Source organism: Chlorocebus sabaeus, chromosome 10 (assembly GCF_047675955.1).
Source record: "Chlorocebus sabaeus isolate Y175 chromosome 10, mChlSab1.0.hap1, whole genome shotgun sequence".
NCBI lineage: Eukaryota > Metazoa > Chordata > Mammalia > Primates > Cercopithecidae > Chlorocebus > Chlorocebus sabaeus.
In genome coordinates this window covers 56,204,823-56,221,167 of record NC_132913.1, presented here as the reverse complement: position 1 = coordinate 56,221,167, position 16,345 = coordinate 56,204,823, and the positions used below count along the sequence as shown (strand labels likewise).

The window sequence follows — 16,345 nt, the reverse complement described above, 5'->3', positions numbered from 1 at the left end:
TCCAGCCTGGGCAACAGAGCAAGTCCCTGGCTCTACAAAGGAAAAACAACAACAACAAAAAAAGCATGTGCATGTGCGCACACTCAAACACACAGTGCAATAGGGATATATGTCAGAAGCCTTGGCTTCTAATTCCTGCTCCGCAGGTGACGTGACTCCAGCAAGTTCTTTTACCTAAATAGGCTTCCACTTCCTCAACTGACAACTGAGATTGGATACGGCTGTGTTCCCCACTAAAATGCCAACAGGAATCAGATGCAGCCTGGGCTTAAGACGATAAAGGAATCATACTGGGGTTCTTGCTGGGATGCTGAAGACTGTGAGAAAATGGAGAATCCTTGCCTCCTACTGGGGACTGTTTGTATGCGGCTTTGGTCAGTTGTCTCCAGCTGGGAATGCAGGCTCTGTGTTGTTATACTATCAGATTTTTCAAAAAACTACACAACTTCTGATTTTCATGTCAAATATTCTTGTTTTTAAATATTGGTAACTGAAGAATTAAAAAAAAAAAAAAAAAAAAAAAGACCAGTGCAAAGGCCAAACTAAACATCTCTATGGGGAATGGGGCCTCTGCTGCTATTCTGTGACGTCGGATTACAAGCTTCTGGTCTGTGCCTACTCTGTGGCTCTAGTGGTGAATGGAAAAGGGTGATCTGTGACACGGAGCACTAACTCTAGGCACCACTCTACTGAATCTTCTTTCTGTTTTGTTTCATTAACATATGAACACAGTAGGGAATGAAAGTAACCACAGTTAGGGGAATGGATGCACTTTTACAAAAAGACAGCACATAAAATAAATGCTCCTCCTGAGTCAGGATCTGGAGGAAATGGTAGAGCTACAGTGTGGTCAATGAGGTCAAGACACAGAGCAACCGGAAGCTCAGCGTGTAGCTATTTCCACCTCGGCAGCTCGGGAGGAACATCTCCGAGTTGACTGCAAAGCCCAAGCCAAAGAGGACCCCGAGGTTTCTCACGAGTCCAGCAAAAGGCGCGGTGTCAATGTGGATCCAGTCGGGGTTGGCACACCACTTTTTGGCTATGGGCACGGACCACAGTAGGTCAATGTTGAGCAGTCTAAGAAGCAGGTAAAAGCCAAGTGCAAACAGGAAGAGGAAGAGATTGGTCTTCAGGTATGTGCCCAGGCTGGCCGTTTGGATGTCTGGAGTGTGTTCAAAGGCCTCTGCCACCAGCATGCCTGAGGATTGGAAAGAGACACTGACGATGACTGTGTGCCCTTGAGCCCCTCGAGGATCATTCCTCTCTGCGTTAAAGAATTTGCCACGTTTTCAATGACAAAGGGCTTTAGACACAGAGGTTCTATCAATTTCCTAAAGCCTTTTTTAGGCAGTAACTAAAAATGCAAGTTTGCCCACGGTATTTTCATTATTCATGCTAGTCCAGAAGGATCGTTCTGGAGTTGGTGGCACTGACTGACAACCCACTTTTTAGACAGCACTGATCTAGGTACTTGCAATTAACATTTCAATTGCCATAGCCAATTAGCCTTTGAAAGGTAACATGGTGCTGAACAGTGGAAACTGAGTCATGGTGAACACTGCTTCAGGAATACAAAGCAGCTACTAAATGAAGTCCGTAATCATGTGATAGTCACTTCACATGTTTCAGAGAGAATAGCACAGTGTGCAGGTCTCTGAGTCATTAAGTTCCCCGACGCAAGACTCAAGCACACTGTCTGAAGTGATGGTTTGGGAGTTAGACTTAGCTCTAATTTCACTTCAGAAAAGCCCATATCATGAAGCAATTTGTGCATTTACGCCACTGAGACTGTGCCACTTTGTACACGGAGGCTATGAGAGGTGTGTTGCACCACGTCAACTCCCAGGGTAGCATTTAGTATCAGTGACTTCACAGAATTACCTCTGAAATTGGAAAGTTGATTACCGAGGAGAATCTGATACCCTTAAACAAATGAAGCTAAAGCTTTCAAAGGGCACAACTAAGGGTAAGTGATCATATTTACCACCAATTACTCCAGGAATAACTTGATGAGGAAAATGTGTTGCTATGAATACTCTGGAGATGCAGACACTGATTTGAATCAACCAAAAAACACTCCAAAGAAATGACCAGGTCAGTCTATGATGGAAGAATAGATACAAGTGTAAAAAGCAAAGAAACTGTATCACTCCTAAAATTAGAGGGGATGACATCAGATGATCCTTCTCAGAAGAATCTTCTAACTGTGACATAGCATCATGATTCTAGAATCTTTTTTTTCAAAACGTTGTTTCCACATACTCCATAGGATGTGAAAAGTTTTAACAGAGATTTCTACATTTCTCAATGCATTAAATTTAACCAGTGCTATATGCTGAGATTTAATAAATGTTAAAAAGGAAGTCAATTTGACCTCTATGAAATAAGAATAACTGTTTTAATGGAATAGGATAAATTCAAGTTTGGGGGAATTACTAATATCCAGATTGATCAAGGATGAACCATATATATTTTCACGCCCTGCCCTATGTGCCTTCTCTCTCAACCTTTCTTTGCTTGAGGAAAACTCAGTAGAAAAGCAGCTACCATCCAGATGAAAAGCACATGAGCATTCCATCTGAGGCTAATTTTCATGAGGTTTAATTTCGCGGATTTTCAAAACTCCTTGTCTCTTGTTTTTTGTTTTTTTATTTTGTTTTGTTTTTGAGACACAGAAAATAGAGAACCGGGGAATTGATCTATAGGTTATATACTTTGGATTAGAAACAGCAATGCACAAAAAACATAAAAAATATTAAAATCCAAGCAATGCATGTCATTGAAAAAAAAAAAAAGTGTTAGCAGCATTGAGTTCCAGGAATCCTTGAATGGTTTGTTCCTGATAATCAGACTTAAATTTGGTTATATAAATGCTAAGGAACACAGAGAAATGAGGCTTTGAAAGAAGTAAGCAGGATATCAGTGTGGAAGAAGAATAAATAAGAATTTGGTAATGTAAAAATAAGAAGCACACACTCAGTAAAATTTTATAGATGAAGAAAATACTGCAGTTATAAAAATTAAAAAAAAATTTTAAAAAAAGAAAATACTGCAGTTATAAAAATTAAAAAAAAAATTGAGAATTTTTTTCTTAGAAGAAACATATTTTTTCAGGTTTGGTCATTGGAGGCAGGAATACAGTATAGATAAAAGGTGAAACTGACCTAGATTCCTACTTTGAAAACTGCCTGTGAATAGAAAATGCTAACTTTTTTACATTATAACACCTTTTTACTATTGTTGTTTTGGGTTGGGTAATAAATACATTAAGGCATACAGGTCACAGTCTCATTAGAATAAACTTTTAAGATACCAAAATTCCTTTGGTTGTTCGTTTTTTATATTATCCAATACTAATCTAAAAAGTGGAATATGTGATAGATCTTGAAATTTTTTTATTTTAGAAAACTTTTTAATCATGGTACATGTTATAGTATTTTTTTAAGGTTAACTTGCAAATCTAATTTCAAGTTGCCTAACTTATGGCTAAATTGGTACTCACGATTGTTTTAATGACAAAGTATTTCAGGAAAGAAGAGAAGGAAACAACCCAATTTCTAAACAACTGTGAGTAACCTTCAAGTTCTAGACCTTTCTAAACGTTAAGAAACCTACTAACATTAAACCTACTAACATTCAAATTTAAGTTTGCTTCTAGAATGTTTTTAATTAAAAAGTTTGTGTACTCTTTAAAGCTGGAATATATGTTACTGAAATCAAAAGCATCGGCTATTCAAAGAAGGAAGCATAATTTTACTAAATAAACTGATGCAGTCAAGGAGAATGATGATTCTCAAAACTTCCTGTTAATTTTAAAGCAAGGGAATGTGCATGCAAAAATGTTTCCTCACGCTGTATAATTTTAGATGACGTATTTATGAGTTATCAAGATAATTATTGCATTTTGGAAACCCAGAGGCACATTTAGTAAGTCTTTCATCAGTTAAACATTTCCAACTTGAAAAGCGGAAATAGCTATGAGCTAATTAGGCTATTATCTTAAAGGAAAATATTAGTTTTCTATTCATTTTGTTATTTTGTCTATGAAAGAATAGAATAAGCACATTTTATTCATTGACTAAAACTGCACTAAAATTAATTTTTAGATGAGACTTTCTGTATTAAAAACTGTTGTATTCCAGTGTTACAGAAACTGCAGCAAGGCTGACCTGTGCAGAGTGATAAAGAACTTATCCATCCCACAGACAGTGTGGCTCAGGGCAGCGGTTACCATGACATACCAGACACAGGACGAACCCATTGCATGGCCAGATGGACTTCCTGCAACAACAAAATGTCCGTCCATTTGAAAAGTGGTTAACTATCAAGATAAGAAATGAATAATAGAATGGCATATTCACCATGAAAATTATGAGTAACTCAGGAAAAAATCACAAGACATAGGCTAAATATAATGTTTAGAAGTGGGTAGAAATAAGAAAAATTGAGTTAAATTGAGCCTGAGAAACACTGTCTAAAAAAAATTTTCCCAGATTTTCAGGTTCATTCAATTCCAGAAATCATATACTCAAGGCTCATTAAGAACTCAGTCTGTTGCACCAAAATCTGCCACAGCCCTACTAATTCTTCAATATTTAATTGTTTTTAATTGACAAGAAAAAGTATTAGGTTAATGCGAAAGTAACTGCAGTTTTTACCATCGAAAGTAATGGCAAAACCGCAATTACTTTTGCACCACCCTAATGCTTGTATTCGATCTTCAATTGGCTTATTTTCCTTGGGCTGAGAAGTCAAACTCCAAAGGATATCATTGCTATGCCTGTGATTTGCTGATTGATTTATAAATGACTGCTGTGTACTAGCAGTTACTTCTATGCCTATCTTGTGGCCACTGCAGTGAGAATCTTTGTTTTAAAACAGAAGATGAGGAGAAGCTGTAAAGAGGGCATTAATCCTAGCAGAAAAAGCCTGCAGACAGTAGCCTTTCTACTTCCAGAATGTCTTTTCCATGCTACTGAATTTTTTATTAATCACTTTACTTAAATGTCCTCCCCAATTTTTCACCTAGTAGTTCATTCAAATTAAATACCTGTCTCTTATTTGTTAAACAAAGACAGACCTATATCTTATCTGCAGAAAATTTCAGAGCCTTTTAAAAACTATGCCTAAATGAATTGGACATCTCCCAGAGAGATGCAGTCTTTCTTTCCTCTCTCTCTTTCCAGAAAATGTCTTATAAGGTGGAACACATGCCAGAAAGGGCTGGAATTGACCACGATAACATTTCAGTGGTCTCAAATGTTATCCAGCCAACCATTCATCCATTTATCACAGTTTGGTTTCACAAAGATAAAATATGCATCATCCCTCCCCTGATGGAATGCCCAGTCTAGGCAATCAGATATATAAATAATTAGTTATATCATTTAGTGTAATAAGCGATATGACAGATGTATGTATACTTTTATGGGAACAAAAAAGACATATTCAGAAAACTCATTAGGAATTTACACATTCTCTACTACCCTTAACTCTACTCAGAGTTAGTTTCGAAGGATGTCAATTGGCAAGAATGTTATGCTATGTAAAATGATGAGGTACAATATAGCATATTGCTGTAAATTAAAACATGTACTTTTTAAATATATGTTTCAAAAAACTTTTTAAAACAGGCTTATAATCAACTATCACAATAAAGGCTTTATATTCATATAGAATCTTAATTAGAATAAAAAAGAAGTGGCCCAAGAAGCCTACTTGTGTACAGAGAAAAAAAATACGTTTTAAAGAGATTGTTCTAGGGTTAGAAATAGTCTTTACTGGCCATAGTAACATTGAGAAGTCCTTACCTTTCTTACAGAAGACTTGACTATTCCTCCCTCATTCATGAGATTCTCAGAAGACCTATAATAACTTTGAAAGTTGCTTAGCAGCAGATAAGCCAACATTTCTAAGATCTTAGTCTAGTTTGATAATTTGTTCTAGTTAACTGTTTCTTGTTTTAGTATCAAGCCATTACATTCTTCTGAAAAGTAAACACCAAATATTTAATCATTTGGGGAGTTTTCTCCCAATCTACCCTTTCATAAATAACAAAATAGAATTTGAGGTGTCTCTCTTTTTTTTTTTTTTTTTTTTGCTTTGCTTTCTCATTAGTAATTTTGATTGTTATGAAGTTTTAGTATCCTCACTCATGAGATTTTCTTTACTACCATATATAATATCAGTTACTAGATGATAACCCTGTGTAATGATTCTCTATTGGAAGACCTTCAGTAACTGGAGGCTGCCACAATAGCTTACCTGGACCTGTTTCGCATGTAGTAGGGAACTGTTCAAGGCATGGACTTGAGTGATTTGGGTAAATCTGAGTTTCTTGGACCCACCAGTAAGGTCGATGACCAAATAATATCCTGTATTTAAAGAATTATAAACATACATATATATTTAAATACACAGCTATTATTTAATTGGAGATTAGCAATTCTTTCCTATAAAACATGACTCAAGCACAGGGTTAATTGTGAAAGTTCATGATTAAGAGACTTTGAAAATACTTAGGTCCTGGTCTCTCACACATTATTAAACGTGGTAGTCATTTGGGATTTTGGCACCCTGGTTTCCCATTAACATGGGGGCTTTTTTCCCTTGCAGGGAATGTCTTATGGGTGCTTTGGATACTTAGACTGGAGATATCAAAATGGTCTCTGGAATTATCAATGTGTTCATTATCATGCTGCTCATTTAAGTAATTCTTAATAACAGAATATGTGTTACAGGGGCATGGGAATTACTTATAAGTCATTAAAGAATACATTTCTTTCCCAGCGCAGTGGCTCACACCTGTAATCCCAGCACTTTGGGAGGCCAAAGCCAGTGGATTACTTGAGGTCAGGAGCTACAGACCAGCCTGACCAACATGGAGAAACCCTGTCTCTACTGAAAAGACAAAATTAGCCTGATGTGGTGGCGCATGCCTGTAATCCCAGCTACTTAGGAGGCTGAGGCAGGAGAATTGCTTGAACCTGGGAGGCAAAGGTTGCGGTGAGCTGAGATCGCGCCATTGTACTCTAGCCTGAGCAACAAGAGTGAAACCCCGTCTCAAAAAAAAAAAAAAAAAAAGTATACATTTCTGTGCTTTTTAAAAGTTCTACTTATGAATCTGGTGTTTCAAGTTAACTGGTATGTTTGAAAGATTTCGCAAGAGAAACAATATACATCTGAAATGTGATCATTATGCCAAAGCCACAAATATAAGGATAAATCTTAGGAAAAATGAAATAAAACAGAAATCTTACCATTTAAATATAAGATTGAACCAATCCCCAATGACTGCTACCCATATCATCTTGGTTCCAACTGTCTGATTAAGCTGAAACCAAAGTGGAAAATAAATGAAAAAGATATTCTGGGGGTCTCCAATATTGGTCATAAAATTTAGAAAATTGTAGTAAGCTCGGTAGTCTTTCTGCAAATGCTGAATTATGAGCACTCCATTCCTGTGAGGAAATCCATCTTGAAAAAGAGGCAATTCTAAACATAGAGCACTTGGAGCTGAAGTGCTCTGATTCCCACCGTTTTTATACTGTGCCTTTGTGGCGTATTGAACCATTACTGCAACATGTGATGCTGACCATCTGTGGAGAGAGCACACCGGCCCTCCTCTGCTGAAAAGCTTATCTATTTATGATTTTAATTGGTGGCAAAGAGTGAAGTACATGCTAATCTGTGGCAATTTGAGGGGGAAATTCAGATAGAAACACAATGGATTTCTTATGCAACCTCCCTTTTGTATAAACAGTTGAATCTTGTTTGTTTGAAATTTTTTGTACAGTTCATTTCCTCCAAAGTCAGACATTAGCAATTTCTATATTTGGTGAAAAGACTTTGCAAATAATTATTGCATGTCGAATAGCCCATAAAGTGCTGCATTTTAATTTAAGATAGGCTGTGTCTCTCTACTTTATTGGGTCTTTGAGGAAAATGGTTGAATAAATACCTGGGTATGAAAAATATATGATATGACAGATTATTTTCTGATCACTGATTTAAAATAAGAATCTTCAATTTTCTTTATCCAAGAGAATGATAGACTATATATGGAACAGGGAAAGAAATGTGTTGCTTTTTGACTATAAGACAAGAAAGCAGAAATGAAAGTCATTTGGCTAATAGAAATGTGTTAGGATCAAATTGTATCTTTTATTAACTAGAGAATACACTTGAGAGGAATGGGGAATGATTCATGGGACAAAGATAGGAATAGACTTCAAAGGGCTTTTGACCGGTCAGGAAAATGGTTTGTTGAGAACAGTGTTAAGCAGAAGTGGAAAGCACCAAACAAGTGCTAAGAATGAACAGAGGGGTAGCACAAAGAGACTGTGGATCTAAGTCACAGGTCCACAATCTACGGCTGTGGACTATGACTAGACTATGGACCAGGGCCATGGTCCTGGACTATGGACTATGACTGGACCATGGACTGTGGACCAGGGTAGACTGAGAATGAACAGAAGGGTAGCACAAAGAGGCTATGGATCTAAATCAGAGAGATGTTGGGTTTAGAGAACTGGATTGTGTCTTCCTGGGAAAGCAACTAAGCCTCACAAGGGGACCAGTGATGGATCTAGGTAACCTTGTTATTTTATCATTCGGATTTTTGTCTTGGCTTACCATGGCCTAAGTAAAGACAAAAGACTTCAGTAGAGGCCTTCACAGGCTATGACTACCACTTTGAACTTCTCTTCGAATTTTGTGTCCCATCATTTAACAGCACCATTGTTACTGGGCTTCAGTGTCTATTGGTACCTTGCCTGGAATAAATGCATTGACTGACCATTAACATCTTTTGGGGTGCTTTTTAAATTGCCATAACTGTGTCCCACCTGAGATCATTTATATTTCTGGTGATGGAATTTGGGCATTGGTATTATTAAAATACTTCTCAAGTGGTCCCAATGTGGTATAAGGGGCTTCAGATCATTGCGCTAAGGCAATCCATATAAGGAATTAGCCTTGACTAATTAGAGTCTATGCTTCGAGTTTTTTTTGTTTTGCATATTCAGGTTCTATAATTTCCATAATTTCTTTAACGAGCCATGAAGAAGAGCATAACTTCCCTTTATTCTTTTTCTAAAAAGTGTTTGATCTACATAATTCATAATATTCATTTTCTTCAGAAATGTCTTATCCTTAAATCAGGATGTGAATGATATCAAATACATTTTGTCTTCCAATTAAAAATTAAACTTCCTGCTCTTCAACACCTCAGAGTCTGTGATTAGCCTTTCATCTATGGTAGTTAATTTAGAAAGATTGTCTCCCGAGAACTATCTGGTTCTGTAGACTGTGGGATAATTAAATGAAGGAAAAGCACCTTGATTTCTTTCACCCTTTAACAGCACCTACTAATCTGCTTATTCCTCATGGTTCATCATTTTTAGTCTTTTCACATCTTAGCTTCTATGCATCTGTCAGTGATGCCTTCTCTAACCAGCATCCTCACCACTCCTCTGACAATGGCTTCTCTCAAACACTCTTTTCTCCTAGGGAGTTGTATGAGTCTGCTAGGGCTGCCATAACAAAGTACCAGACTGGGTGACTTACACAACAGAAATCCAGGAAACTAGGAGTCTGAAATCAAGGCGTTGGTAGCATTGGTTTCTTCTGAGCCTGTGTCCTTGGCTTGCAGGTAACTGTCTACTCTTTATGTCTTCACATGGTCTTCTTGCTATATGGGTGTGTTCTAATCTCCTCTTTTTACAAGGATACCAGTCTTATTGGATTAAGGAAGATACTAATGACCTCGTTTTAACTTAATCGCCCCTTTAAGGATCCTATCTCCAAACACAGTCGTTTTGGGAGGTACTGGGGCTTAGGATTTCAACATGAATTTGAGGGAACACAGTTCAACTCATAACCGGGATTTAAACACAATTTATAATAATGTATTTGTGATGAGCGTATATATTTAGTATCTGTCTCCTGCACTACTGTATAAGCTCCATAAAACAAGGGGTCCTGTCCACTTTGTGCAGCAGTCACAAGCACAGTTCCTGTAACAGGCCCATGTAGAAGCCAATTGCCCATGAAGCTGGAAAAGCTCGCATGGGACCCTAAGATGGTAGGTTGGGCCAGGCACAGTGGCTCACGCCTGTAATCCCAGCACTTTGGGAGGCCGAGGTGGGCGGATCACCTGAGGTCAGGAGTTCAAGACCAGCCTGGCCAACATGGTGAAACCCCATCTCCACCAAAAAAAAAAAAAAAAAAATACAAAAATTAGCCAGGCATTGTGGTGGGCTCCTGTAGTCCCAGCTACTCGAGAGGCTGAGGCAGGAGATTCACGTGAAACCCGGGAGGTGGAGGTTGCAGTGAGCTGAGATCATGCCACTGCCCTCCAGCCTGAGCAACAGAGTGAGACTCCATCCAAAAAAAACAAAAGGCAAGTTGTTACTGATAGTTTAGAGTGTATTCACAAGTTTACTTTCTTTTTATTAAAGAGAGGGCCTATATAACAGGGGCTTTATAGAGGGGCCTATATAAAGTCATATAACAGGGGCTTTAGATTTCACAAAACCTAGAATTGCCCCTGGGCCCATCATAGTTATTTAGTAAATATTTATTGAGTGAATGAATTATTGAACAAACTTGATATGAGTACTAAATTATAAAGAGCCTGTGTTTTATTTATTTTATTTTATTTTATTTTTTTTGAGATGGAGTCTCGCTCTGTCGCCCAGGCTGGAGTGCAGTGGCCGGATCTCAGCTCACTGCAAGCTCCGCCTCCCGGGTTTACGCCATTCTCCTGCCTCAGCCTCCCGTGTAGCTGGGACTACAGGCGCCCGCCACCTCGCCCGGCTAGCTTTTTGTATTTTTTTTTTAGTAGAGACGGGGTTTCACCGTGTTAGCCAGGATGGTCTCGATCTCCTGACCTCGTGATCCACCCGTCTCGGCCTCCCAAAGTGCTGGGATTACAGGCTTGAGCCACCGCGCCCGGCCAAGAGCCTGTGTTTTATAACTATCTTACTTGGTTAGTGCAAACTCAAAATGCACTTCTCCACAGAGATCATGTTATACAGTGGCAATGTCAAGAAAGTGTATTTAAGGTGGAGAAAACATAATGTGTATTCTAGAAAGGGCTAATATATTTGTGTGTGTATATATATGTGTGTGTGTGTCTGCATGTGTATACATACATATAGAAATATGTATGCAAAATATGTGTATGTGTATATATACATATATTAGCGCTTTGTGTGTGTGTGCATATTATATAACATATATTTGTTATATATATACACATATATGTATATAACATATATGCACACACACACAAACATACACATCTGCTTAAGATTAAATAGAATAGAAGATTCAACAATTAAAAAAAAATTTGGCCAGGCTTGGTACCTCACATCTGTAATCCCAGCACTTTGGGAAGCCGTGGTGGGAGAATCACTTGAAGGCAGGAGCTTGAGACCAGCTTGGAAAACGAAGCAATACCCCACCTCTATTTAGTATATATTTGTTTTATATATATTTATTGTATATAAAAGAAATATATTTTAAAATTCTATAAAGGAAAGAAGAGAATAGAGTGAAGGGAACAGGGATAAAAAGCAGACTTCTTTGAATATACTTATTTTATAGATTTGACTTTAAAACCATGTAAATATTTTACATAACTATACAGCAAAATTAAAATTAAGATGTGATTCATACAAAATTTAAAAAATGAAAGAAGTGAAAATACCACTTGATCCATTATACTGGTGAGCTATTCGCTTCCAGCTTCTCAGCACTTACATGTATTTTATGATTTGTTCCTGTGGGAAATCTCTTTCTACACATTTCTTTAGTCCTCCTCCATCTGCCATCTGCCTCTCGAGTTGCCACGGCTTAGGATGGGGATGCTCCTCTATCCTAGGTGGGCCCCAGCAATAGGGAGATACAGGAGGTTGGTTCTTTCTGACACTAATCATCTTCCGTTGGAGCTCTTCTCTCCAATGACAGAGGCTGCCTGACAAGCTGGGTCATTTCAAAGCCAAGGTTGTTAGAGTTTAAGGTCTGTGCAAAATCAGTTCACCAAATGATGGAACAAAGTCACATTCAACCTACCCAGACCAAGATCCAAAAAAGGGTAGATCCACCTGTACTCATCCTCTTTTTGAAGTTGTCTTTCCTGAAGTGTGACCTGTGGACCACCTACCTCCTACCACCTGCATGCAATTTCCAGGCCCACTCCAGATCACAGAATGAGATATTTTGGAAATAAAATCCAGAAAGTGTTCTAGTAAGCTTTCCACATGGTTTCTATACACATCAATTTTTAGAAGCATTGTCTTCATTCATCATTCCCTTGAAACAAAGTTTCTATACTCCTCCTGTACCTCCTATGTGGAGTTGGTCTCTCCTTGTACCACTTTCTCAACTTCTGCCTTAAGCCATTTTTTTTTCATTTGCTTTATTTGGGGGTCTGTTATTATTCCACTCTTTCCCATGGACACAGGCCTGGTCTGTTTCCATATTCTTCCTTTTAGATCTCCTTTTTATTATCTTTTTTTAAGACACATGGTAAATACTCAAAAAATATTAGCTATAATTAATATTAGTTATTCTTATTTTGCCAAATAGTTTGTAAATGTGGAATTGAATTCAAGCTCTGACACTCTCGATCAGAGTAGAAGTAGGGTAAAGAGATACAATTTTGCTCTTATACACAATTCTTACGTTGCTTCTCTTTTGTGTTCTGACATCTCTGCCTCTTCCCCACTCTCTCTGTTCTCTCCTCTCTTTTCTTCTTCCCCCCCACCTCTCACTCTCTTTTTTCCTCTATCCTGCCCCCCACTTTTTTCATACTAAATATTTAGTTATCTAAGTGTTTTAATTGGTCACTGTCAATTCCAACAGAGCAGAGACAAGTCTGAATTGTTCACTATTGCATCTGGGAATCAAGCCAAATGTCCTACACATTAGGAGATGGTTTTCAGAAATTATATAGCCAGCCACCGTTCCCTATGGGATCACCTCCTTTTCTTCCTGTTATAGTAGAACTCTCCATTTGATCCCTCCAAGTGTTCAAGGACCAGAACTCTGTAGTGTTAGAAAAAGCACTTTTGGGCCGGGCACAGTGGCTCATGCTTGTAATCCCAGCACTTTGGGAGGCCGAGGTGGGTGGATCACCTGAGGTCGGGAGTTCAAGACCAGCCTGACTAACGTGGAGAAACCCCATCTCCACTAAAAATACAAAAATTAGCCAGGCATGGTGGTGCATGCCTGTAATCCCAGCTCGAGAGGCTGAGGCAGGATAATTGCTTGAACCCGGGAGGCGGAGGTTGCGGTGAGCTGAGATTGCGCCGTTGCACTCCAGCCTGGGCAAAAACAGCGAAACTCCGTCTCAAAAAAAAAAAAAAAAAGAAAAGAAAAAGCACTTTTGGAGTGGAAGAAATCTTTATGTGTCTGTGCTTTTGGGTCTAACCTTAACCAAATCTTTTCAGTCACCAGGCAGTGCATAACGTGAATTGATTTATTTAGGGGTCAGTGAACTTCCTAAAATTGCATGCAAAATGTTTGTGCTTGTACGTATCTCTTGGAAGAAGCCACGATTTTCACCGGATTCTCAATAGAATCCCTGACCCAAGCAAATTAAGTACAGCATGAGGTTCACTGGAATCCCATGCACTATCCATGGGGCCTATACCCAGGATCCTTCCTTTTCCCCAGTTTCCTCAGAGATATCTTCATAACTCCAACCACCCTAGCATGAGTTGCTTGTCTTAATGACATCCTTCCTCTTAATGACTTTTTACAAAAAATATTTTACTACTATAGTTGGTCCCCAAACCTTATACTGCTGCCTTGTTTTTTAGTTCATCTCTGTAGTTGAATACTTCCATTTCTTTCTAGAATGTTCTCATTCTGATTCATTTAAAGTTTTCTGAGATTTTGATTGACAGTAAATCCCTGCCTGTGTTACTTAGTGGGACAGAGGATAGACTTTCTCCAGTATGTTTCACCACATCAAATATTATATAACCACAAGATATTTCTTATCATAAAATGAACCATTCATCACTGAGTTATAGTGCTCACGGCAATTCTACACCATTCAGAGATATTTGACTTTAGCTTATGTTACTTATAAGGTGGCAGTAAACAAAAATGTATTTTGGAGGCATTGACCTTTAATGTCTCTGCATGGTCATTATCCTTTTACCACAAACTTATCTGCTTTCTCTAAAATAAACTGTATTTGAGATCTCTCCAGGGTCACCTTGCAATGTAAAATGTATTTATTTAAGATGGAATTTAGACCCCAGTGACCTTCAGAAAATCATTACCTTCATTCTGGCTAGCATCCCAGGAATATTGGTATTCCATAATGACACTATTATAAATGGCCCTGCTACAGCTGTTCTAAGTAACCCCCTCCATTAGTCTCTTTAGGTAGTTTTCTCTGGAAATGATCATGACCTATACATCTATATACTTTTTCTTTGGTTACCGAAGGACTCAACAGAGTTGCCCATTGAGCAGTACTATTAACTTTCTTCCAAGTAGTTAATGTATTGTATAGCTGTGTTCATTTTTATAGATGACTTAAAGAGTACTGTATAGAGAGATTGTGTAAAGCAGTGACTCTCAAACTTTAATATTCATCCAATTCCCCTGAAGGGCTTGTTAAAACACAGATTACAGGGACTCCGAATCTTTGATTCGCTAAGAATAGAATGGGGTCTGAGACTTTGTATTTCTAAGTTCCCAGATAATGATGATGTTGTTAGGAGGAGAACCTCTCACTTTTGAGAAGCATGAGTCTACGACACTGACAGAGTCTAAGACACTGTACCACACAGGACAGAGATAGATCAGACCTCAAGAATCTTGTGGTCTAGTAGGGAAGATATGATATTTACATATGTCACATACCATTGTGTCCTTAGAGGTGAACAGATAGGGTAAATGGAAAAAAGGAAAGGCAGACATAGCTTTCAGTCCGTGAGATTAGGGAGCTTTTGTGGTGGAAATGGCAAGTGGCTGGGCCTTGAGATATGAGTAGAATTTAGAAATGCGAACTGTAGGATGAAAGGGAAAAAATGTTCAAGAATATAAATGAGATAATACCATTATCACACCTAAAAACATTAACATTCATTGATGAATGTATTTAAAAGCTGTAAAAGAAATCCTCATTTTTGATATTTATGAGACAATTTAAAAATTGTACCTAGCGTAGTCAGATTCATAGAGACAGAAAGTAGAATGGTGGTTGCCAGGGTGTGAGGGGAGGAAAGACAGATTCGTTATTTGATGGACAAAGTTTTTAATAAAAAGAGTTCTGGAGATGAATAGTGGTGATGGTGCCATAACGCTGTGAATACACTTAACATCCCTTTACTGTACACTTAAAATTGGTTAAGATGGTAAATTTTATGTTATGAGTGTCTTACCATAATAAAAATAACCTGGATGTTTTTCTTTCTATATTGAATGTTTTCTGAGTGCTTGGGAGACGTAGTCTTTTTTTCTTCTGAAGCTCTGATGTCCTTCATCTTTTATTTTTAATTTTAACACTTTTATTGAGTTACAAGTTATATACCATGAACTTCCTCATTCTAAATGTATAATTCCATGATTTTTAATATATTTATAGAGTTGCCAGTAATTGACACAAACCAGTTTCAGAACATCTCCAGTACCCCAGAAAGTTTCTTCATGCACTTTGGCAGTCAGTGCCTGGGTCTGCTCCCAGCCCCATGCAAAAACTGAACTGCTTTCTGTGTCTGGGAATCTGCCTTTTCTGGTTATTTTATGTAAATTAAATCATAGTATATGTAGTTTTTTGTACCTGGCTTCTTTCACTTAGCATGATGTTTTTGAATCGTTTTTCATGAATAAATGCTTCTTAGTTTGCTGTAATCTGTTAGTCAATTTCCAGGTCACTTAAATGGTTGTTTTTGATGATTTGGTCCAGTTTTATAGTTTCTTTTTGGGGGATAAAACTTGGTGACTTCCTTCTACCACACAGATCCAAACCATATCAGACCTCCGGCATAGTGGTGGGAGGTGATTGGATCATGAGGGTGGATTTCTTATGAATGGTTTAGTACCATCCTCTTGGTACTGTCCTTGCAACAGTGAGTGAGCTCTGATGAGATCTGGTCATTTAAAAGTGTGTGGCACCTCCCCCTCCCCCTGATCTTTCTTGCTCCTGCTTTGGCACATGAAGTACCTTCTCCCCATTCGCCTTCTGCCGTGATTGGAAGCTTCCTGAAACCTCCCTAGAAGCAGAGCTGCTCTTCTTCCTGTACAGCTTGCAGAACCATGAGCCAATTAAACCTCTTTTCCTTATAAATTACCCAGTCTCAGGTATTTCTTTATAGTA

General features: G+C 38.1%; 1 protein-coding gene across 1 annotated transcript; it reads right to left on the bottom strand.

The window, feature by feature from the left end:
- Positions 1-686: 686 nt before the first annotated feature.
- On the bottom strand, positions 687-7,583 carry G6PC2 (glucose-6-phosphatase catalytic subunit 2). Its single transcript, XM_038001965.2, is given in 5 exon segments — positions 687-1,198; positions 1,985-2,100; positions 4,170-4,281; positions 6,265-6,374; positions 7,260-7,583. Coding segments are annotated over 5 exon segments (1,164 nt in total). The 5' UTR covers positions 7,574-7,583.
- Positions 7,584-16,345: the final 8,762 nt, after the last annotated feature.